At 38.4% G+C, this 23,310-nt stretch overlaps 2 protein-coding genes across 4 annotated transcripts; one reads left to right on the top strand and one right to left on the bottom strand.

Moving 5' to 3' along the window:
* Window positions 1–3,340: 3,340 nt before the first annotated feature.
* Window positions 3,341–10,780, bottom strand: CLDND1 (claudin domain containing 1). Of its 3 annotated transcripts, XM_028504694.2 has the most exons (6): window positions 10,559–10,653; window positions 9,388–9,453; window positions 8,891–9,197; window positions 6,690–6,800; window positions 5,232–5,369; window positions 3,341–5,070 (listed from the first exon to the last, which is right to left on the bottom strand). In XM_028504694.2, the coding sequence occupies exons 3-6, from the start codon at window positions 9,177–9,179 to the stop codon at window positions 4,850–4,852; spliced, it is 759 nt and encodes a 252-aa protein (XP_028360495.1). In that variant the 5' UTR covers window positions 9,180–9,197; window positions 9,388–9,453; window positions 10,559–10,653; the 3' UTR covers window positions 3,341–4,849. The 3 variants fall into 3 exon arrangements, with proteins under 3 accessions (XP_028360495.1, XP_028360493.1, XP_035873918.1); XM_028504692.2 differs by lacking the exon at window positions 9,388–9,453 and having other exon boundaries at window positions 10,559–10,780; XM_036018025.1 differs by lacking the exons at window positions 8,891–9,197; window positions 9,388–9,453 and having other exon boundaries at window positions 10,559–10,607.
* Window positions 10,781–19,481: 8,701 nt separating this feature from the next.
* On the top strand, window positions 19,482–20,893 carry GPR15 (G protein-coupled receptor 15). The gene has a single exon (XM_028504923.2). The coding sequence runs from the start codon at window positions 19,599–19,601 to the stop codon at window positions 20,820–20,822; it is 1,224 nt and encodes a 407-aa protein (XP_028360724.2). The 5' UTR covers window positions 19,482–19,598; the 3' UTR covers window positions 20,823–20,893.
* Window positions 20,894–23,310: the final 2,417 nt, after the last annotated feature.

The following is a 23,310-nucleotide window of genomic DNA, read 5'->3' as shown; positions in this document are numbered from 1 at the left end:
GGAGGCCTCATCACACCAGCTACAGAATTCTTGAAAAGTACTGGATTAAAGAAAGTAATTTGGGATTGAAAAAAAAAAACAAAAAACAAGGCTTTCTACTTCCTCCTGCCAAATCTGAATCTTCGGACCAGCCACGGAGGCGTATTGGACCTGCTATCAGACTCTTCACACACATCTTCAGACAAGTGCGTTGGATTGGTGCCCGCCTCAAATAGCCAGTCATCTGCAGAAGAACATGCTTCGGAAGCACAGGGCGGGAAATGGCTTCTAGAAAACAGGCACTGTGCCAGGTCTATTTACTTGACAGAGCCCACTGTCTCCTCCTAACAATCTGACTGGCAGAGAAAGAATCCTATTTCTTGCTTTTAAACATACTTTTCTCAAGCATATTTTTCAAACATAGCTATCCCACTGGCATCATTTGGAAAGGTTTAAAAAATTTCATTGACTTGGCCACACCCCACACCAACTAAATTAGAATCTCTAGGGCAAATGTATTTTTTTAACATGCTTCAGGCAGTTCCAATGTGTAGCCCAGGCTGAGAACTACAGCTTCATAGGTTTGTCAGTCCCATCCTCTCTTAACACAACCAGTCTTAACTAGCATTTTTTTTTTGAGTGGCTACTTTAAGCTAATAAATTGACACAACCCTCATCACAGCTCTATGGGGCAGGTATGATATCGTTTCTTCGAGGGTAAGAGTGGGGCTGGGAATGGCTAAGTGACAGACCTGGGACTGCAAACTTAGTATTCAGTCTCTAGAGCTGAATACTTAACCACCACACACTTTGTTGCTCTTTGTGGATGCTCTGATCCCAGCAACCTCTCCAATCAGGTAATACATTTCTTCTTTTGTAGAGAGGAGCAAGTGAGATTTGGAGGAACTAGAACAATTTATTCCAATACTCCCTCATTAAAGAGAGTGTGGAATTTAAGGAATAAAGTTATCTACTAGAGATTTTGGAAAATGTGTGGCAAGGAATAATAAATCCACAGTCAGAAGTGATTAAAACTGCTAAGCAGCTAAAGTCAAATAGCATAATCTATTTCCCAGGATCACTTTTAGTTTTGAACAGCCATCTTTGATACCTTGAGGCTCAAGAAAACTGGGAAGACAAGGCTAAGGACTAGGAAGAAAGGTGCCAAGAGAAACATGGGAATAAAAGAATCAAAGCCCCTTGTGAACATACCAATGATAATACAAGCTGAGTAAAGAAAAACCAAGAAAAGAAGCCTAAAAAACTGGGACTGAACGGCTCTGCAGGAGAGGTAAGGTCATGTTCACATTCTGAGACACTGAGTCAGAAGGTGAAAGATGTGCCCTGACCAGTATGGCTCAGTTGGTTGGGCATCATCCAGCCAAGTGAAAGGTCGCCAGTTGGATTCAGGTTAGGGCACATACCTAGGCTGCAGGTTTAGTCCCCAGTTGGAGTGTGTGCAAGAGGCAATTTATGGGAAGTTTCTCTCCCTCCCTTCCTTTCTCTCAAAACTTAAACATAATTTTAAATAAAAAGGATGAAAGGTGATGCATTAACCAAAAACTCAGATATTTTAGAAGGTGGAAAAGGAGAATTATCTTCCTCTTTGTACTTCATATTTTTATAAACTCTGCAAATATAGATAGGTAGATAGAATCTTTATAAAGTTTGCTGAAAGTATGTCAATGTTAATGTCAAATAATGTATTAATTTTGCTAACAAAAATGTTAGCACTAAAGAGGATTTAAATAACTCTTACAGCAACTTCTATATAGCAAATAATCATTCTAATTTATTCTTTTTGCAAGTTAGAATTTTCACATAATGAATTTGCAGGCCATTAGAAAGTCATTTGATCCCAGGGGAAAAAAATGTATTATTACATTGTGTTGAACACCTAATGTACAGCAGACTAAAGAATTCCTATCTATAGATATTCTTCCTTGTTTTAATTTTTTCAAGGTATGAATCATTATTTCCTAATAAGTACAGATCTGAAAGGAGGACAAATGACTCCACCCATCTGTGCCAGGCAAAGCTGCATCCAGCTTGTGAAATAATTTGCATCTTCAGAATTGCACCCATTACCTGCTCCTTTAGCTGTGGGAAACTTTAGCAGGTGTTGCAGCTAGGAAATCAGGTTAATTCAACAGATTGTTTTCATTTCTGATGAAAGCCAATATGAGGGTTAAATTTAAAAATGCCTTCACACTAGGTACTTTATAGTCAACTGAAGATGACTGAATCTAATAAGTTTTAACTGCTAGTCTACAATTTAATATCATCTTTGGAATAGAAGAGCAAACTCTAAATTGATTTATTGTGTGGTCTTCTCATTCGCACTTGTGCAACTAAATCTGTTCACCTGTGACTTATGAAGTCTGTCCTTCCCCCAGGGCACGCACACACACACGCACACACACAGAGCAGGTGGAACTTTAACACATTGCTATTAAATTCGTTAGACTCTGGTGTATCGGGACACAGACAGTAGGCTTGGTTAACTGAACAAATAAATTCTTCCAGAATTATTGGGTCTTTTTTATGGTATGTTAACTTTTACTGTTTTTATGGCTATCTTTAAGAAATTTGGAAATGAGTATTTTGCAAAAAAGGATATAGCAGATATTCATATCATTTACTCATGAGGTTAGGAACGGTAAAATTAAGATTTTTAAAACAGGCTTCTTACATTGCCATAAAGTTCATGTTCTGAATAATCGGAAAATTCATTTTTCACTTTGGAGTTACTTTCAAAGATTAGCTGAAAGGGGATTAATAGGACTCTACTTGCCACTCATTTTATGTATTAGTTTAATTTAAAAATGGTTAAATATCAGTAATTCATATGATTCTACCTCTTCAGAGTTATGAGAAAGCTGAAAAACCATAGTTTTCACATCAAATAAAGCACAGCCCTATGTAATCCAAAGAAAAATGTCTACACAGGAGAGGATGACCTCGGCTGCACTACAATGTGTGTAAAATACCAACCACAACACATACTTAGCATCAGGGCTTATGGTACCAGCTACCCATATGAAAGGATGCTACTGGTGAGGCTATACCACAAAGTCCAATTCCGACTGCAGTTACAGTCACAGGCAGCTCTGGAGTGACAAGAGGCAGGGACCACTGTTTAAAATAAGTCCCAATACAAAAATGCCCTGTTCAATAATTTTAAAATCCCATTCCCAAAAGTGTTTTGCGTTTGTTCGCTTAGCTTTTCTCCTGTCTACCTTCCACAGAAGGTGCTGAAGGGAAACGAAACTTTAAGAGTTAGAGAGAAAACTGAGTAGCAAGCCATTTCACAGGCAATAATCAGTTGCAGAGCAATACTAGCTTTGTTGGAAGTCAAAAGCTCACTTATTGTTTCTTTAATATAGAACACAAATATCCACAGCCATGAAGTGAATTTATGAGAAAATGGCCACATTAAGTATGAGAGAGATCACAAAACTACTTTGAAAACATAATTTAAAACTCTGAAACATAAGCGATAAAGAGTCTCTTATTTTCTAATGGGCGCAAGAGGTTACCACATTTCCGGGAAGATAAAATCGATATGCAAACTCTAGACATAAAGATACGCCTATAAAGCGACAGTGCGTTTCCACAGAGAACCACAGAGATACTCATTCAGATTCTTGTACTTTTTTATGCTAAGGTATTGAAATTTAAATCAACTGAGTCTCTTCTCATTTTTTATTTTATTTTTTATAAAAGATTTAGTGTATTGTAAGAAATTACTAAATTACATTTTAAAAACTCTGTCAAGTGCTACAGTAATGAAATAAATAAATAAATTTTTAAAAAGCTCAATGTTTGTAGACATTTATCAAAAAATGACTGAATCAGAAGACATTAAATAATGTTGATACACACCAGGAAGGGATTAGGCAAGGAAAGGCACATCATTTCACCACAAGAAATAAAGACCACAGTGAGAAGTTAACGACCATCCTAACTGTAGTAGTCTTCCTAACTCCAGAGGGTCTTTGTGGTGGACCATTCTTTATGGTACGCAGCTGAAATAAAGATAGCAGTTGGAAAATTGTACTCAGTAACCCCCATGTAATATTAAAAAGAAAGCACTCTTTGAATAAGCCTGGTGTGTTAAGGGGGAAGGAACAAAAATCCAAAATGGTTTGGTAGTACTGAAAATCCTACTGACTTATTAAGGGGAGTTTAAAAAACAAAATAAAATAAGGTTAATCTTGTCTGGTTGCACTGGAATTCCTGCGGTTACAAAGCTAAAATTTCGAGTAAATACTATGTTTTTCACTTTCTTTCTTGTAGACAGATATGGTGTAGATAAACAGCTGCCATATTTCATCTCAGTGACACTGTATGACAATATGTAGGGAAAAGGATTCTAGGTAATTTCCCTATTTTATGACCTTAAGTCTTTGAAAGAAGCACTAATACTTCTGGCTGACTGGCTTTCTATAACAGCAAAATGAACATAAGTTTCGAAAATGACGAGGTTTCCCAATAAAAATAAAATTTCCAGGTGAGTGAATACAATTAATCACTTTACTGAAAAGTCTGACAGACATCAGCAGAACTTGCTCTGGGTCAACTCCCCACTACCAGTTTCCTTTAACAAACTTGTACCAAGTTCTCACCCACCTCCTTCTGTCTGGACTCAGGCCCTAGATCAGTTTGTTTGAAATATGGAATCACTCCAAATAATGCATATAAATTTTAGTGTTTTTAAAAACTATGTGAATAAATAAAGTGGATTTTCAAGATAAAAAATCAGCAAAAAAAAAGTTAAATTAAAAACAGTTGGGAGGGGGAGACAAAGGAAAGTATTACTCTTAAAAAAAGAATAAAAATGGCAATTGTAAAGCAGATGGCCTCCCCCTCATGCCACACGATATGCCTTCATTAAGGTGTACTCTTTCCGGTTGGTGTGAGCTGCCCAGATGAAGAGGGCAGAAGCCATGAACTGTAAGGGAGCTGAGACGCAGGCCAGGCAGAAGGACCATCCAAATTCCCCGGACACATTCTCAGGCAGCTTCAGTTTCTGGTGGAGGAGTTCAATTCCAGCAACATAACAACTCACTGAGCCCAATGTGCACAGACCTTGGAGAAAAATTTAGAAAACAAAACACGGGTAGATAAGAGGACCGTAAGTGTTCTTCAGGCAATGTGACAGGAAATCACAAATGTGTAAGAATTACAACTCTTTGGTCTCTAGGGAGACAGAAGGAGGATAAAATGTTAAATATGATGACAAGACCCACCTGCAAGGAGATGGAGAATGCCCGTGGCAATGGTGGGGTACAAGCTTCGGCAGACACAAGCACAGAGTCCAATCAAAGCCCCAAAGCACATCAAACCTAGACTCACAAAAGGTAACAGGAACTGGCAACGCCAAAGGTCTGATTTTTAAAAAGAGAGAATAAAATTGTTACCATAATTCCAGACACATTTTCCACATAGCAATTTCTTCATATTCTAATTAGATCTTTTCTCAAAAGTGAGAAAGGAATATTGAGGATTCTTTCTAAAGTACACTGTTCAAAAAAATGGTAATTGTGTCCTGATACAAGCAAAAGGACACTAACAGTTAACAATTACTGATTTCAGCAGGACAGGGCTTACTACGTGCCAGGCTCGGCTCTACAGATGCTTTGTGTATCAATCCTCCCAGCATCCCTATGAAGCAGTACAGGCAGCATTTGAAGCACAATGCTCTGGCTCTACATACACACAAATCTAAGTCCTTATAGGATCCATGGCAGGAATAATAAGTCAATGAATGGCAATGATAAAAAGCCTGTTGAAAGATATATAAAGTACAAAGTACAGGTGCTGGTATATACTTGGCACTCAATAAATGGCAGTATTAATTATCATAAATTCCTTCAACCATATGGGAAGAAAGTCAATGACCTTACAAAGCATCCAATTCCATTTTTAAATTATTTTAATTATTAGCAATGTATTAATATCAACTCCAAACCAAATCTACCCTTTAATGATTAGTTTTACTTCTAGAACTACATAAAAGTCTTTTCTCTGACTTTCCTTCAAAATGTTAGTATAAATAAACTTCTTCCTATGTATTTGCAACACAAAATGGAATACTTGTCATTAAACCAATGTTTCATCTCATGACATGATCCTTCTTCCAGGAAAGCTCCAGTACGTCTCTGTTGATTGGAAACTAGGTCCAAATCTGAAGACAGTACATCCTGGGTAGCCTGACCCTCAAGGAATAGAATGTTCCTAGAAATGTTTTCATTTATTTTTGACACCTACACTTTTGTTACCACTTAAGCCTGGATTAACACTCGTGGCAGGCCTGACATGCAACTGAGTCATACAGAGCTTGTAGTCAACTGTTTTCACACATTCCTATTTGCACTCAGGTAACTGAAGTGTTTAACTTAAATATGGGAATTTATTATTTATCCCTATTAAACTTCTTTAAATGGGCTCACTAGTAACACCTTTTGAAGTATCTGAATTTTGTCATCCAATGTGTTACTGTGCCTCTTTTAATTTCATATTTGCAATTTGGTAAGTGTGTATCTAACTTCTCAAATATATTATCAACAGATCAATACTGTTAGAGATCATACTTCAAGTTGACACAATGTACTAACTCATCTTGTTCCAAATCAGAGTTCAAAAAAAAGAGCAAAATTATTTCCTATTTTCCCCGCTTAGTGTCCTGCTGATAACAAAGTACTCACAGGTCCGAAGAAGATCAATCCCAGCATTTTGATCTCCAGGAACAACAAACTTCTCCATGAACTGCTCACTTAGTGTGAAACTCATGCATCTTGTGACCACATCAAATGACTCTGGAACAGGAATAACAATGATTATTTGCTGTTTTAATTATAAGCATTTAACAAAAATCTCTTTTGGGTAATTAAAAAAGTGACACAGAAAGACATTCCCAGAGGAGACAGCAACTTCTTTGGTCCTGATATATAAAATCAATGCCCAATAGGTGCCAGTGGTTCTCAGTGGCAGGCTTAAGACATGGACACAAGAAACGGGGGGGCGGGTAAGGAATAGGAGCAGTAAAATGAATGAGAATAGATGTGTAAGACTAGGAAAGACTAGGAGGGGATAAAAACTGATATAAATAGGAACTTTGATCTTCTTCCCTAACCTACTCCACCAGCCATCTTCCCCACCTCAGGTAATGGCAATTCCACCTTCCAGTTCCTCAGCCTGGAAACTTTAGTCATTCTTGCCCACATGTATTCCATCAGGAAATCCTAGAATAGGGTGTCAAAACTCATTTTCACCAGGGGCCACATCAGCCTCCTGGTTGCCTTCAAAGGGCCAAATATAATTTTAGAACTGTATAAGTGTAACTATTCCTTAACAGTTAAGCGAGAGCTCAGTGCTGCGGCCGGGTAGAAACAAGGTGCCAGGCCGGATTCAGCCTTCAAAATATATCTAGAACCCGGCCACTGCTCAGTACTACCACCATGGTCTGAGTCACATTCATTTCTCACCTAAATTAGTGCAAAAGCTTCCTAACTAGTCTCCTGGCTTCCACCAATGCCTGACACCTGTATTCAACATACCAGCCTAGGTGACCAGATCAGGTTAACCCCACCCCCACAATGGATCCATCACATTCAGAGTAAAAACTAAAGTCCTCATCATGCCTACAGAACCCTGCATGAGTTGCCCCACTCCCACTCCCAGAGTACACGTCTCTGACAGAATCCCCACTCTCCCTCCATTCTAGCCCAGTGGTTTCTTTATTGGACCTTGACTATTTTAGGCATGATCCCAACATAAGGCCTTTGCAGTAGTTCTTCCTTCCAACCGTATGATTCCCTCTGCCTCCACAATTACCTATTGGGCCAACATCTTCACATGTATCAAGTCTTGACTCCAGTGGTAACTTCCTGTTGGAGCCTATTCTGCCTATACTACCAAATATAATAACTTATGCCCACCAACGTCATATGTATTTCCTATTTTGGTGTATTTTTTTTCATAACACATGTCATCTTCTAATATACTATATAATTATGTATTGTATATACTGTTATGTTTATTGCCTGTTACCCTTTATTAGAATGTAAGTAGCTATCTCAGAAATAAGAATTTTTATTTTTACTTTCTCTGATGTGTTCCAAGCTACTAGGCCCTAGAACATGACATACAATAAATATTTGTTAAATGAAGAGTAAGCAGTTGCTAAGACTCAAATATTAAGTACTCCTACATTCTCATAAATAAACCTAAACATCTTACAATAAACTTTAACCAACTTTCCCCTCTTCCAAACTATTTTCTTTTTTCCATTTGAGTCAAAACTACAATTCTTTTGATGTATGGCAACTCAAGACTGTGAGCTGTGAGAAGCAGTAACAAATAATAACAAAATGTAAGGTTGTTCCTTACAAAGAGTTCTAAAGTTTCCATTTTAATAACTAGAAATTAAAATTTTTAAATGTTAAGAATGCTTGCAAAATGAACCTGAGAGACAATTTCTACTAAAACACAGTTAACACATAAAAGGACTATCAATTCATATTTGTTGACTTGATTTTGGATACTAGTCCTTTTCACCAGTCACCAAGTATTTAAAATCTTCCAATATACTTTTCCAATTATACCCTCATCACATGTGACGTGCCTAAAAAAGGCTTTCAACAAACAGGTAAATAAGTACAGAGATTTTAAATGTCTTCCCATGATCAAGAGGACAGTTACTCCTCCAGCCAATATTTATGAGTACAACTGTAAGCCATGGAAGGCAGAGGGGAGAGAAGGTGCTATGGAAAGAAGAGACACGTAAGATTTATTTCCCTGAGGGCAGAAAGAACTCACAAACCTGCTTCAACATAATTAGGCCACCATCGTAACACTTTGTCTACTGTTGAATAGGTAAAGGACATAGAGTTAGAAAGAGAAATACCTGTCCTTTCTTGGTTATTCCAGTCTACATTTTGGGGTACAGTGATACACCGTCTCCACAATCCCACTGTGCCATTATATCGAAAAAGTACTTCATTATAAGTCTTTTCATCTGCCTCATCGCTAGCGAAGTTGACCCAGATGCTTTTGTTCAAATCACTGGAATTTTCTTGAACTGGACTTCGATATTCATACCAGAAGTCTGTGCCAATTGAGGCTGCCATGTAGATGGTGGAGATGAGGCTAAGCACACAAGCTATTACAAATGCTGTAGCAAAACGGTTATCCATTCTGGCATTCAGACTGCTCTGTATAAAAATTGAAGAAAAGTTAGACTCAGTCAAGGGCAAAGGTTATTTTAAAAGAAATTAGTCACCTGTTAGTCCCCATTCTTTGGCTAAAGTAATGTCTAATCATTAAGTTTTTTAATAGTATGCTTTTAATTAAGTTCAAAAGAAAAGTCATTATCATATAAGTACTTATTGAAGGTTCACATACCCAGGATGCTACGGAGACAGAGGTCTTGTTCTCTAGTCTATCACCTGCACACTAAAACAGACAACACTGAAAAGGACATACACATTACAGATACAAACAACAGACAAGCCCAGAGTCAGCAATGTACCATGCATAAATTTTTAATTACAGAGGGAGTTTTCATACAAGCTGCAGAGCATTAAAACTTCTGGGTTTGAGTGTGAAAAGGGCACAGGAAAAGGAAGCAGAGGAAATTCACTCCTCCCAGTCTACTCTGAAGAGGGAAACCCCAAATCAAGGTTTAGAGTCTGGAAGACTGAGTTCAAGATATTTGTAAACTCAAAGAGTTGTTGCTGGTTCACAGAATAGCAAGGAGAACACAACAACACATAATGCTGAATACCAATCTGCCCCTAATCCAGTAAAGCTAAACCAAGCTCCTTTACACTGTCCAATTCTTCCCTCCTACCAACTCCCCATTCCTTATAATTTTGAACCTCCTCATCTGCAAACTAAATACTGTCACCTCAACCTTAAAGAAAACTTTGAATTAAACAAAATATGAACACTCCCAAGGCGTGGACACGGGCTCAATGGCAGTAGTAAAAGGCCGCAATAAAATGACTCAAGGCGTATCCAGCTGAGTCAAATACTGCAAATATATACCATGAGCGCACCAAACACCTTACAAAGCAGCTAGAAAACAGGCTCGCACACTAGGGTTACAGAGTTTGGAAGACGGGGAGTGATTCCAGAGAGCTCAGGGCAATTACACTAATTAACGACAGCTCTCTAAGTTGGGTTTGGATTTTTATTCTTTTTAACCCTCTTTCAGCCTGGTGCTCTCAAATGACCTTAAGAGGTCCCGGCCTCCTCGGGACGGCGGTTCTCCCAAGTCAGACCATCTGGTGCTGTCACCCTGCGAGGCGCACCAGGCGGCAGAGGGAGGCGGATGCGGGTCGGAGATAGGGCAGGGAAGCCAGGCGCTGCCGCTGGCCTGGGGCCCCAGGGACCCGACCAGGCCCCTCCCCAGACCACTGGGCCGAGGGACAACCCCACGATAACCTCGCTGCTGGGACCAGCCCACCGCAGCCGCGCACCGGCAGGAGACCCTTCCCTAAACCGCTGGAAACGTCCAACGGCTACGCGACCCCCCCCCCCCTGCCCAGCGTCGCTGGTCCCTCTCACTCACCGCCCATCCTCCTACACCGCCAGCTTCACCCTCAAGCTCAGACCACAGCGCCCTACTCTCCCTGCACCTCCTCTGACGCACTTCCCTGCAGATCCCGCCCCCTCCATAACTCCCGCGCCTCCGCCTCCACCCCAGGCCTGGCCACAGCCTGGGGCCGAGGGGGGTTGTGGGAGTTGTAGGAGCCACAGAGGGGAAGCTGAGGGAGCAGGCGGAAGGCATTCCTGGGGCCACGCGCGGCGCCTTGCGGGGGTTGTAGTTCAGCTCCAGAGGGAAAGCAAGCACGCTTAAGGGAGGCACGGGCTGACGGATTCTTACTTTTTAGAAAGGAAGGGACTGGTGGGCCACAGATTAGGGCGAATTGTCTCCGGTCACCGCTGGTCCTTGATTGTGATCTTTGTAACTCGAGCTTTACAGTTTGAAAGAGGAAGACCCTACCTCAATTCAAAGATAAGGAAACTGAGCTCAGGGTGAATAACTGACTTATCAAACTTTACTATTGGGGAGAGCTGACTTATGACATTAGACAATTTACTTGACTTCTTTAAGTTTCAGTTTTATCCAAAATATGGATGTTGATAGTAGCCCCTGTTCCAAGTGGTCATTGTCAGGATTAAATGAGAAAAAAAATACATATTAAATGCCCAGCACAGGGCCTGAGGTATAGTAAACAATTATTAAATTGTTAGTATTTGAAAATATTTGTTGACTATCTAAAATATTTAAGGAGGGTCAGCTATTAAAAGTTCCTGATTCTTCTGGAGGGTGGAAATAAGGCATTTATAGAGGTAGGTGTCTCTGCTCACTTCAGGTTTTATGAACCTGTGGACTAACCTGCAAATGACAAGGAAAGACTTACCTGGATCAGATCTCAGGCATCCTCATTTACCTCTGCTCAAGCATACATAAGTCTTCATGATTTGGAATGCCTGTTTTCTTAGGAGACCTGCAAAGAAGGGTGTTGCTTTCATCCATCAAGTCTGGAATGCCTAGAAAGCACGCAAGACACATTTCACTCACCAAATTAGTATGGACCTAGAAGTGTCTGCACGTTTGATCGTGCAGGCACTGACTATCCTACCTACCCAGCACAGAGTACTTGCCCTGCCTCATCACATGCAGTATCACCAAACACACAACCTTATGTCTGATTTATCTCTGCATCTTGGATGTTTTCTATTTTCTCTTTGTACTTGTTTGTTGTATGGGTAGGCAATAGAAATCCTTAATATTTAAAATAATGGAGTTAAATTTCTGCTTCCATTTGCTAATCGGCTGTTTGGGGAACTGTAGCTGGCCTGAAGTGTTTTCACAAAATGTTAAAGATAACTTAGTGCAACCACGTACAGATTATGCAACTTGTATTTAAAAGCAAAACTGAACTAGACCTCTGGCTTAATTTGTTAGGGATGGCTCTAGTTTCAGCGTAAAGATGTTACAATCACATTACAGTTTACATAAACCAACCACTGAAGATCTAGTTATGTAGCTATTATTACTTGTTTATATTATGTACTTACAAAAGAACTCTTCAGATGAGAATTTCCTTCCATAACAAATTTCCTAATCTACTTAAATATTATTTTTAATTGCACATTTTAGGAACTAGAAATTATGTCAAGCAATATATATCTATATTATGTTTTTCTCATATAATTTTATTGTGGTAGTTTTCCTTGTGAACCTAGGAGTGCAGAAAGGAGAACAATAGAACTATATGCAAGCTTTGGGTTCTAATCAACAATCACCCTTAAAAAATAATATCATTTAAAAAATGTTCTTGTTTCAGTTCACTGGAGAACAATAGAAAATTAGCCAGAAGAACAAGGCAAATAGAAAAGTACATCTAAAATGGCTCTTTCCTCAAGATGGTGGTGGCATAGGAAAATGCTGGGCTCACCTCCTCCCATAACCACACCAAAATTACAACGAACTACAGAACTACCACCCTTGAGAATCACCTGAAATATAGCTGAACAGAATTCCTACAAGTAAGGATATAAAGAAGCCATTGGGAGACTGGTGGAAGGGGGTGGAAGGAGAACCAACTGGTCCTATTATGGATGGGGAGAGAGACCCAAGTCAAGAGGATCCCTCCCCTGCTTTGGTTCTTGTTTTGCTCAAAAGACACAAATTCAAGTGAGAGACAAATAAGTATAGTGGAAATGAGATAGCAAGTTTATTTATGAAACACATGAGCACAAAGCTGTAAGCGGGCACCCACTGGTCTAAATGCCCAACGTATAGAGAAAATCAAGTTGTTAGTAAGTTAGTGAGTTTGTTCTCTACACTTGAGCCGAAGCTACAAGTGGGTACTTAGTTGATCTAAGTACACTGATTATTGGGGCTTAGGGGTTATAGACCTTAGTCAGCTTTTAGGTTCCCCATTCTCTCCCTCTTCTAAATCTTGGGAATAATGTACAGCTACAAAGGCTTTCTTCCTCAGTTAGCAAAGTCTCTTTTTCTTAGTGAAATCGTTAGAGACTTTCTTCCCCAGCATAGAATCTCAAGGACTATACCCTTTCTCCTTGCTATATTCCTGCTTGCAATGTTCAGAACCCCTGGCAATGTTATCAAACCAAGCTCAGCACTGCTCAGTTAATTGGTGAGACTTGTCTTTTGCTTCTAGCCTCTTATAGTAAGTTCTCTGCTAGATTGTCATGGCAAGGGCTCTGCCTTTATTCCCCCTTTGGCCACTCATTCCTAGCTGCTACTGAATTGTCCCACACCCACGTGTGGAGGTTAAAATTTGAGAGTGATATCTTGGCTTTGGAGGTCTCCCCTGAAGGAGCGAGGGCTCCCAGCCCCATACCAGTCTCCCAAGCCCAGGGTTCTAGTGCCAGAAAAGGAAGTTGCCAAACTTCTGGCTGTAAAAACCAGTAGGTACAGTGGCTGAGTGAGAACAAGTGCTTCTGGAGTCCCAGGCAGTTCCTCTTAAAAGGGCATACATACTGATTTACTGGCTGAGGGACTCACTTGCTCTGAGCTCCAGTACTGGGGTAACTGCTGGAAAAGCACAGGGTCATATGGGGAGAAACTAAATCATCTGGCTTTGAGCTGGGGGCTGGAGGGGAAGTTTTCTCCCAGATAGAAATACAAGAAGGTGCCATTTGTCCTTGGTTGAGGACTGTCCCTCTCCAGCTTGCAGACACAGGCAGGTGCCATATCTGAGTCTCCATCAACCTGGCTAACACCATTCCCCCACCCTGGTGATTCCCTGAGGCCCCATGCCACCCAACTTTCAGCTCACCCAAGCCACTTCCAATGGCTCTTCCATACAAATGGCCTATCTTGGCTCATACTGTGGACTTTCCTAAAAGATATTTTGTGCAAATAGAAACAAACAAAAAATCCTGAGGTAACAATACTTATATCAAACAAGATAGACTTTAAAGCAAAGTCTATAATAAGACAAAAAAGACCCAGCAATTCCACTTCTGGGTATCTACCTGAAGAAACCCAAAACACCAATCTGAAAGATACATGCACCCCTATGTTCTTTGCAGCATTATTTACAAGAGCCAACATATGGAAGCAACCTAAGTGTCCATCAATGGATATGAATGGATAAAGAGGGAGTGGTATGGATATACAATGGAATATTATTCAGCTATAAAAAGGAATGAAATTGCCTTAGGTGGTGTGGCTCAGATGGTTGGGTGTCATCCCACAAACCAAAAGGTCACTGGTTTGATTCCAGGTCAGGGTACATGCCAAGGTTACAGGTTCAGTCCCTGGTTGGTGTGTATACAAGAGACAACCAATCGATGTATCTCTCCTGCTCTTTCCCTTTCCCATCCCCTTTCTCTAAAAGTAAATACATTTTTAAAATTCTTTTGAAAAAATGAAATCTTACCATTTGTAACAATATGGATAGACCTAGAGGATAGTATGCTAAGTGAAATGTCAGGCAGAAAAAAACAAGTACCATGTAATTTCACTTATATGTGGAATCCAAAACAAACAAAACAGAAACAAAGTAATTGATAGAGAGAACAAACTGATGGCTGATCAGCAGGGGGTTGGAGAGTTGGATGAAAATGGTGAAGGAATTAAGAAGCACAAATTATGGAGCATTTAAGATCTTGCTCCCCAGCATATGTCATCAATTTGGATGAAATAAACTCATAATTTTTTAAGAAGTGCAAATTGCCAGTTATAAAGTTAGTCATGAGGATAGTCATGAGGTTGTGGGATGACACCCAACCATCTGAGCCACACCACCTAAGGCAATTTCATTCCTTTTTATAGCTGAATAATATTCCATTGTATATCCATACCAGGATATAAAGTACATCATAGGGAATACAGTCAATAATATTATAATAACTATGTATTATGTCAGATGGTATGTACTGTGGTAATCACTTTGAAAGGCATAGAAATGTCTAATCATTATATTGTATACCTGATGCCAGTATAATATTGTATGTCAACTGCAATTGAAAAATTTAAAAAGTTTGATAAATAAAAGGCTCTTTCCTTTTAACAATTCCCATCAAATGCTACACAGAGTAACAAACTATAGTTGTTTAGGCGTCCATGCTTCTGAAGGACAGTGAATGGACCATATGTACATGGGAAGTTTACATTTAAATTGCCCTTTATTTTAAAATCATCATTTGAGTCTTTGGTAAATGACCTCTTGCGGGGCCCCACTGTTCTCATGGTATAATGTTTGTACTGGATGACTACTAATATCACCTGAAGCTCTAAAATTTTTGGTTCATAATTCTGCTGGAAGAAGAATAATGTAACTCTAAAATATGGTTGTCATATACATCCACAGCATTAAATTTTCCTGGGGAATTCATGCATCCGTCAGTCTATGCAATGCACAAAAGACAGAGATAATGGGAAATGCAGATCACACAAGGAAAAGGAGGAATGCATTCTGATTTAAAAAGATATAGCAACACAAACTTTTGCTGTTTCAATGATAAACAGTAATCATGGGAAAATGAAAACTGTCCAAGAAATTTGCAATAAGTCCCAATCATTGGAAATGACTCAAAATTCAGGCAAAATCCAGTCCAGATCTACAAACACTTATTGACTACCTATTGTATGCCAGACACCGTACTGGGTACCAGGAACACCAATACAAATAAACACAGTTTTTTTTAGGGACACCCTAAGTCCAGATCAGATCAGCCATTATGAAGAAGCCTAAAATACGTGGGTTTCTAGAATTGTAACATCACAGCTCTTTCTGTAAATATGGGGTAACAAGGGATATAACCCAATAAATAAAGACAGGGAGGGCCTTGTCTTTAAAAGCAGCAAATACTTAATTTAGTATGATATATTACATTATGTTGCACTAAACTCTCCAAGTAACTGTATACTCTAGTATCTTAGAGTATAAACAGATCTCTTAAACTGGACTATTTAAATGGTTGTACACTTTATATAACACTCAAAGAAGAAACAAAAAAACAGTGTTTTTCTAACAAATATATCATCACTCTGATAAGATTAATGAAAAAAATTGCTTCATGATATTTGCCATTTATTCTAGGACTCATCAGGTGAGCACATATGAACAGAGATTTCTTTCTGCTATGCTATATGCGATACTCTGATGAGTTCCTAGTTAATACGGGGGCCACAGTAGTTGACAGAGAAGAAGCAGAAGTAATCTATCATAATGCCAGTTGGGGTGGCTGTAGTCACACAAAACCTCAGCTCACCTGTGATACGGAGACTGTAAGTCACAGCTATGGCCACATGATAGATGAGAATAGGTTCACTTTAGCAGGTGTCTCTGGGGACAGAACCCTACTCTCCCTGTCTTCAGCATCTGACCCAATTCTGAACATATCTCAGGAATTTGGACACAGAATAGGGAGAGCCTAGAAGTCTAAATTAATTTCTAAAATTTTGTGAGATCCAGGCTAGAAGGAATCTAAGAAGTTCAAATTTAGAGGTAATTTTTAAACTTTTTAAAAAGAAAGGCAAAATAATGACAAAGCATAACATACAAAGTTGACTAAGAAATTAGAAAAATGATTCTAAACTTCAGTGTGTGTAAGAATCACCCTGGATGCTTGTTGAATATAAAGTCCTAGACTCTACTAATGATTCTGATTCAGTACATCTGGGACTGGGTTCCGAGAGCTAGAGTTTGGTAGGCACTCCAGGTAACTCTAATATGAGTAATTATGTGGTCTGGCACCCACAGGTTCAAAACAATGGCTTTGAGAATCCGTAGAAGACTTTACTTGGGTAGCTACCATAAGCTAGAGGCCAGTGGAAAAATAACAATGGGCTCTCCCTTTGAGTTGCTCATCATCATCAACTCAGAAGGTGAGACACGAAAACAACTAATCATGTGAAATGAGGTATAAGCAGTGTTGTATAAGGTCTTTGTAAGTGTTATATAAGGTCTTAGAAAACACAAAGGTGAAAGCAATTAACTGGCAGGGTTCAGGGAGGAAAGTTAAGCAATTTTTGGAGAGAAAACCCATTCTTGAGATGGCATGTGTGCTGTAATTCCATTACTAATATTTACATCTTACTCTTTTTTTAATCATACTGTTCATACTGCTTTTTTACATACTTATGTACCCAGTTGTTGTTTTTGAGTTTTTATCTACATGTAGTTGGTTATTTTATTATTTCAAAGAGCATTTGAAGCCTGAAAAATGATCATTGTGCCAGAGCTTATTTAGAACGATGACCTTCCCTAGTTTATCTCTTCAGCTTTTCTTATGGGTTCTAATAATAGCTTTGTATTCTTTGCGTTAGTAAAAGCCCAGGACAATGCTATTCATTGCCCCCTCCTTTTTTTTTCCCCCTCAAATCACTTAATTTGTTTTCTAACTTGAGTCCCAAAATGCTGTTGATTCATGTAGGATATTCTCACATTGCAGAATTCTACCACTAACTACTACATTTCAAATGACTATATATCATAAAACATCAGTAGCCCAGCAATTTTGAATGCTGAAAGATTGAAGGCCTTCAGAATAAATGTGCAGCCAGATATTTTCCTCTAGAGTATGAACATCAACTTTTTTTTCATTTTATAACTTTTATGTGGAATTCTTGAGACATATCTAAAAAAATGTTTTAAAATATCTTAGGCCCAGAACCAAACTTGCCTTCTCAAATGCCAAAAGAACTTTTGTTTGCAGAATGCAAAATTCTAGCAGTACACTTCTAACAGTACATATGATTGCTACTTGAATACATTCCTACACACAAGCATATATATAGTGGTTAAATATTCCGTTTACCCCACTAGTCCTTTACAAGTTAATATTGTCTTACTTCTAACTATTTGGCAAAAAGAATTATTCTATTAAATATTTAAGGCTTTCTCAGTGGGGGAGACTTTCATCCCAGAAATGTCAAAGCATTAGTTCCTCTCATCTGCAGCCTATACTTACTGAAGGGTATACCCCTCCGCCCATGAACACCAAGCAGCCAGGGACACAGCAGAAGGCAGACCTAATCCCCAAAATCAACTCCCAGATGACTTACTGGGGCTGCCCCAGAGCAGGGGAGCCCTCATCTTTCCCTGACCTGACTGACATCTAAGACTGAGGTGACATGAGAACACAGTAGGAAAAGGAGAGAAGGAGGAAATATAGCAGGCAAGTTCATTCTTTCAACATATTAATTACAGAAAAAATAAACATTCAGTAGAAATAATTTCAAATGTTTAACAATTGTATTTTCATCTATAGGCATACATTCTTCTACGCATTCAGCCTGAAACTGTAATTTTTGATGGTGATGAAATGAGATGGGGCGGGGGGGAAGGAGAGCAGAGTGTGAGAGAAGCTTGAGCCACTTCAGACAGTAAAGAACTCAAATACATGGAACCAGTTTCAGAGTTTGTTATATTTTACTATGTCTTTCTAATATAAAAAAGAACAGAACAGAAAATAATAGGATGGGATTTTTTTAATATCAGTCTATTTCTCAAGTGTTTTGAATGAACCCAAAAATCTTCCTTTTGTGTTGCCTATACTGGCAACATTATTATAATGTCTCTTAATATAGGTCTTTCTGTTGCCAGGTCAGTGATTCCCCAAGTAAAGTTCACTGTTTTATGGAGGTACTTGAGAAAAAGTCATAGCTCAAACGCTAAACAATGACAGCTACAAAGGAGAGGTATAACGAAGAGAGGAGATCTCGAGTCTGATGATGGATAAGTATTTCAGGGTTAGTAGAGAGAAAAACCTCCTAATCAAGGATGTTAATTCTAACAAAGAGAATGACCTTGGTTGAATTACAGTAGCAGAGAAGACAGTAAAAATTCTAATTTTTGTTTTAAACCTGTATTTATAAGCTATATAAGTAACAATAATGCCTGCAATGAAACCCCAATGAATTCACCCTTGCTGATAGTATTAAATCACAAAAACAAGAGTTTTCGTAAGCAACTCAAATAAACTAATATTTCTAAAGCACCTACTATGTGCAAGGTACTATGTTAATTATAGAGGAAATTATTACAGATAATAATAAAAGCTCAAGACATGGTCTCAGCCTTTTGAGTATTTAAAAAAAAACTTCTCAAATGAGACAAGATTGATTATATAAACTAAAAGAGCTAATAAGTGGAAAAATCTGATACTCTAACTGGAATCATTATGTTTGCCATAGATGTGCACTCATATGATTTAGGAGATTTTCAGTTCACTCTCCATGCAGTGAAAGACTATTTTCTTCACATTTTACCAATGATGTAAATAAAAAGAGCATCTTCACCATCACCACCTTAAACTTCTAAAAGTAAAACAACATCCCATATGTGGAACAGAGGGCTAGAAAAGAATTCTCAGTGCCAGAAGAGCAAAAGATGTCTTTAAAGTAGGTAAGGAAAAAAAGTTAATTCACTTTATAATTTCTAGACTTAAAGAAACAAGTCAAATATCTTGAAAAAAGAAGCAAAAAAGCACTTCAGTTTCCTGGGCAAATGCAAATTAAAAAAACCACAACCACAACCACCCAACACCAATCAGGGCGATGTTTCTAGTGGGCTCTTCCTGAGCATTGGTAGAAACTGCTTTTTTAAATCTCTGTTTTTATGCTCATTCCAAGGTCTGTTAAGGGAGTGGGTTGGGGGAAGAGGCAGCACTATATAAAAGAAGCTGCCTTGAGATTTCTAAAATTCATGCAAAAACTTCCTTGTAAGGAAACTTACCATACTTTGGCATCTGCAGTGATGGACCCAGAAGCAACCTCCGTTTATATGGATTATTTCTATGCCACAGGCCAAAGTCCTGATGATATGGAGGAGACCCAGTCCCATGTTCCTTACACATCTGTTTTCCTGCCCGTCTTTTACACAGCCGTGTTCCTGACTGGAGTGCTGGGGAACCTGGTCCTCATGTGTGCACTGTATTTCAAACGGGGCAGCCGAAGACTGATGGACATCTTTATCCTGAACCTGGCCGCCTCTGACTTCATTTTCCTTGTCACGTTGCCTCTCTGGGTGGATAAAGAAGCATCTTCAGGACTGTGGAGAACAGGCGCTTTCCTGTGCAAAGGCAGTTCCTATGTGATCTCAGTCAACATGTACTGCAGTGTCTTCCTGCTCACCTGCATGAGTGTTGACCGCTACCTGGCCATTGTGCACCCAACCGTATCCAGGAAATTCAGAAGGAAAGACTGTGCCTATGGAGTCTGTGCCAGTGTCTGGTTTATCTCCTGCCTCCTGGGGTTGCCTACGGTTCTGTCCAGGGAGCTCATCCTGATTAATGATAAGCCATACTGTGCAGAGAAGAAGGCCACTTCAGTTAAACGGACTTGGGCCCTGGTGTCCTTAATTTTTACCTTTTTTGCCCCTTTGGTGAGCATTGTGACCTGCTACTGTTGCATCACAAGGAAGCTGTGTGTCCATTACCAACAGCCAGGAAAGCATAACAAAAAGCTGAGGAAATCTATAAAGATCATATTTATTGTTGTGGCAGCCTTTGTCTTCTCCTGGCTGCCCTTTAATACTTTCAAGCTTCTGGCCATTGTCTCCGGGTTTCAGCAAGATCTCTACTCTTCCTCGTCTTTTCTCCAATTGGGCATGGAGGTGAGTGGGTCCTTGGCATTTGCCAACAGCTGTGTCAACCCTTTTATTTACTATATCTTTGACAGCTACATCCGCCGGGCTATTGTGCACTGCTTGTGCCCTGGTCTGAAGAACTATGACTTTGGGAGCAGCTCTGAGACATCAGATAGTCACCTCACGAAGGCTCTGTCCAACTTGGTTCATGCAGAGGATTTTGCCAGAAGAAGAAAAAGGTCTGTGTCACTCTAAAAGGGTGTGTGACTTTTCAAGATCTGTTGGTGGATGGGAGAGTTCATTTGGTCAGCGACAAAGACAAAAGATATTGCTGAAAAGTGTTCATACTGCATCATAAATGCAAGGTAGAATTAACTTATATTAAAGAGACAACTGAAAAGTTCCTGTGTTTGTGGATATAATTAGGCCATATGCTGGGTTTTGTTTTGTTTTGTTTTGTCTTTAGCTGAATGGCCTTATTTGACCTTTGCCATACAAGTTCACTGGGCAAAATACAACTCCTATATGTCCTTGAACTCTGAGATAAAGGCTCCTGCTTGGACTAGTACCTGTTTTCATGATTCTTAATGCACATTCAGGCCTTTTCCCCTCTCAAGAACAACGGGACCTTGGCCCACACCACCCTTCATGCTGGGCTCCAGAGTGGACTACATTTAAAGGATTCTGCCCACTTTCATCTGGTGAGAAATGTGGTGATAATGCAGGAGGCAAAAAATATAACATACCTGTGCTCTGTAATGAATTGTTCCAAGGTAATGAAGTGAATCTCTGGCCTTATTCTTTAAACACTTGTGTGGTGATTCTTTACCATCTTTCAACATTGTCTTTCAACCCATAACATTAAAAAATAGCTTTAGATTGGCAAAAACCTCACGGGTTAAATCATTTTGTATTGTGTTTATGATTTGACTTTCATAATCATCTGGTCTTCTAGAGTATTTTAACAAGAAAGCATAAAGCAAGGTTTGACCTTTATTTTTATTGTAAGATATATTGGTAAAAAATGTATCTCATTATAATGGTGTAGTAACTACTTTTCAATGGTGTTTTACTATGCTCTTTTGCTTTTATTGCCTTTATAAATTAGGATATGACTGCTTTAATTACATGTTTTTAGTTACCCTGTTATCAAGTTATCAAATAAAAATGTTACTACTAATATAATTGGAGGTCAGCAAATGTTTCGCTACACCCTTGTGCAGATTATGATTTTGTATTTTAATTAAAATGTTAGTGCTGCACATTCCTTCTAGTGTCGTTTGCTCATATATATAATTTTAAGATTTGATCCAGTGATATAGGGAGGCAGGATGCTCTGTATTCACCTGAAGTAAAAAAGATAAAAATTCTATAACAAAATGATGTTGGTATTTCATATACATTTTTCCAGACCGAGACTATCCCAAATTCCTTTGCCCATTAAATATTTTTTATTCTATTTGTACCTAATATTCCTTCCAATTACTTTGGAGTAAAAACTTAATTAGCAGTAACTGCAAAAGGCTTTGCAGCAGCAAATATACTATCATAAACATCTTTTGATTGAAGAGAAAATGGGTTGTTTTTACACTCACTGTTGACTCAAATGAATTACTGTTTTACTTGTAACTATTAAATTTAAAAATCAGAGAAAGATTATATTTTTTTCAGAGATGAAGTAATTCAAGTTTATTCTCTATATATATATTCCACATTAGAAAAAATCTCAACCATCCGGTATCTTATTATCTTATAATCCATTTAGAAGTTGAAAATATAGTTTTTTATTTTATGAATTGGTCAGTTGGTTAATTTCTATTAAACTTTTATTACATGAAAATATAATGTCCTTATTTAAGTATTCCATGTTGTATTCTATTAATTTCTATGTATATTAATAATTAACATAGATAATTATTAGTATTAATGTATTCTAAGTTTTTAAATTATTTACCATAGATATAGAAAAATTGACTATGTAAATCATAAGAAATAAAGCTTCCTGGAATACTTCAAAATGAAATTCAAAACAAATATATCTCCAAAGGTTAGATGAAAACAAAATACAAAAGATAGAAGACATTCAATTTGTTCTGAATGAATCAGCAAAAACGCTATTAATAATCACAAAAATTACTGTCTTTGAGAAATGCTACCTTTAAAAAAATAGCTCAATCACTCAGCTAAGGTATTTTTTTAGAAAAGAGAAAACATGAATTATTAGTTTTAATTTCATCCTTAATGTTGGAACATTGACCAAATCATTTTAGTCTTCCATACTTAAATGTATTGCTACCATCTATGTCTACAGAATTCACAAGAATATTATAAGACTAGCCCTGGCCAGCATGGCTCAGTTGCCTGAGCATTGTCCCACAAAGCAAAGGGCTATGATTTGGTGCCCAGTTAGGGCACATGCCTGAGTTGCAGGTCTGGTCCCCAGTTGGGGCACATGAGAGGATCAATGTTTCTCTCTCACATTGATGTTTCTCTCCCTCTCTTTCTCCCTAACCTCCCCTCTTTCTAAATAGATAAAATATTTTTTAAAAAGAATAAGATTAATAAATATAATGCCTTTTAGAATATTGAGTAACAAATTATATAAAGCTGTTAGGTTTCTGTTATTAATTATTGAATGTTGCTTAAAATTTTTCAAACTAAAATATCAAATAACAGTCACTCTCATTTAATAAATATTAAGAATCTGTCTAACTTCTGTTTCATCCCTTTTTCATTTTTGCTG

This window comes from Phyllostomus discolor, chromosome 2 (genome assembly GCF_004126475.2).
Source record: "Phyllostomus discolor isolate MPI-MPIP mPhyDis1 chromosome 2, mPhyDis1.pri.v3, whole genome shotgun sequence".
Lineage (NCBI taxonomy): Eukaryota > Metazoa > Chordata > Mammalia > Chiroptera > Phyllostomidae > Phyllostomus > Phyllostomus discolor.
The sequence above is the reverse complement of the archived record's forward strand: the minus strand, read 5'-3'. Positions and strand labels throughout refer to the sequence as shown.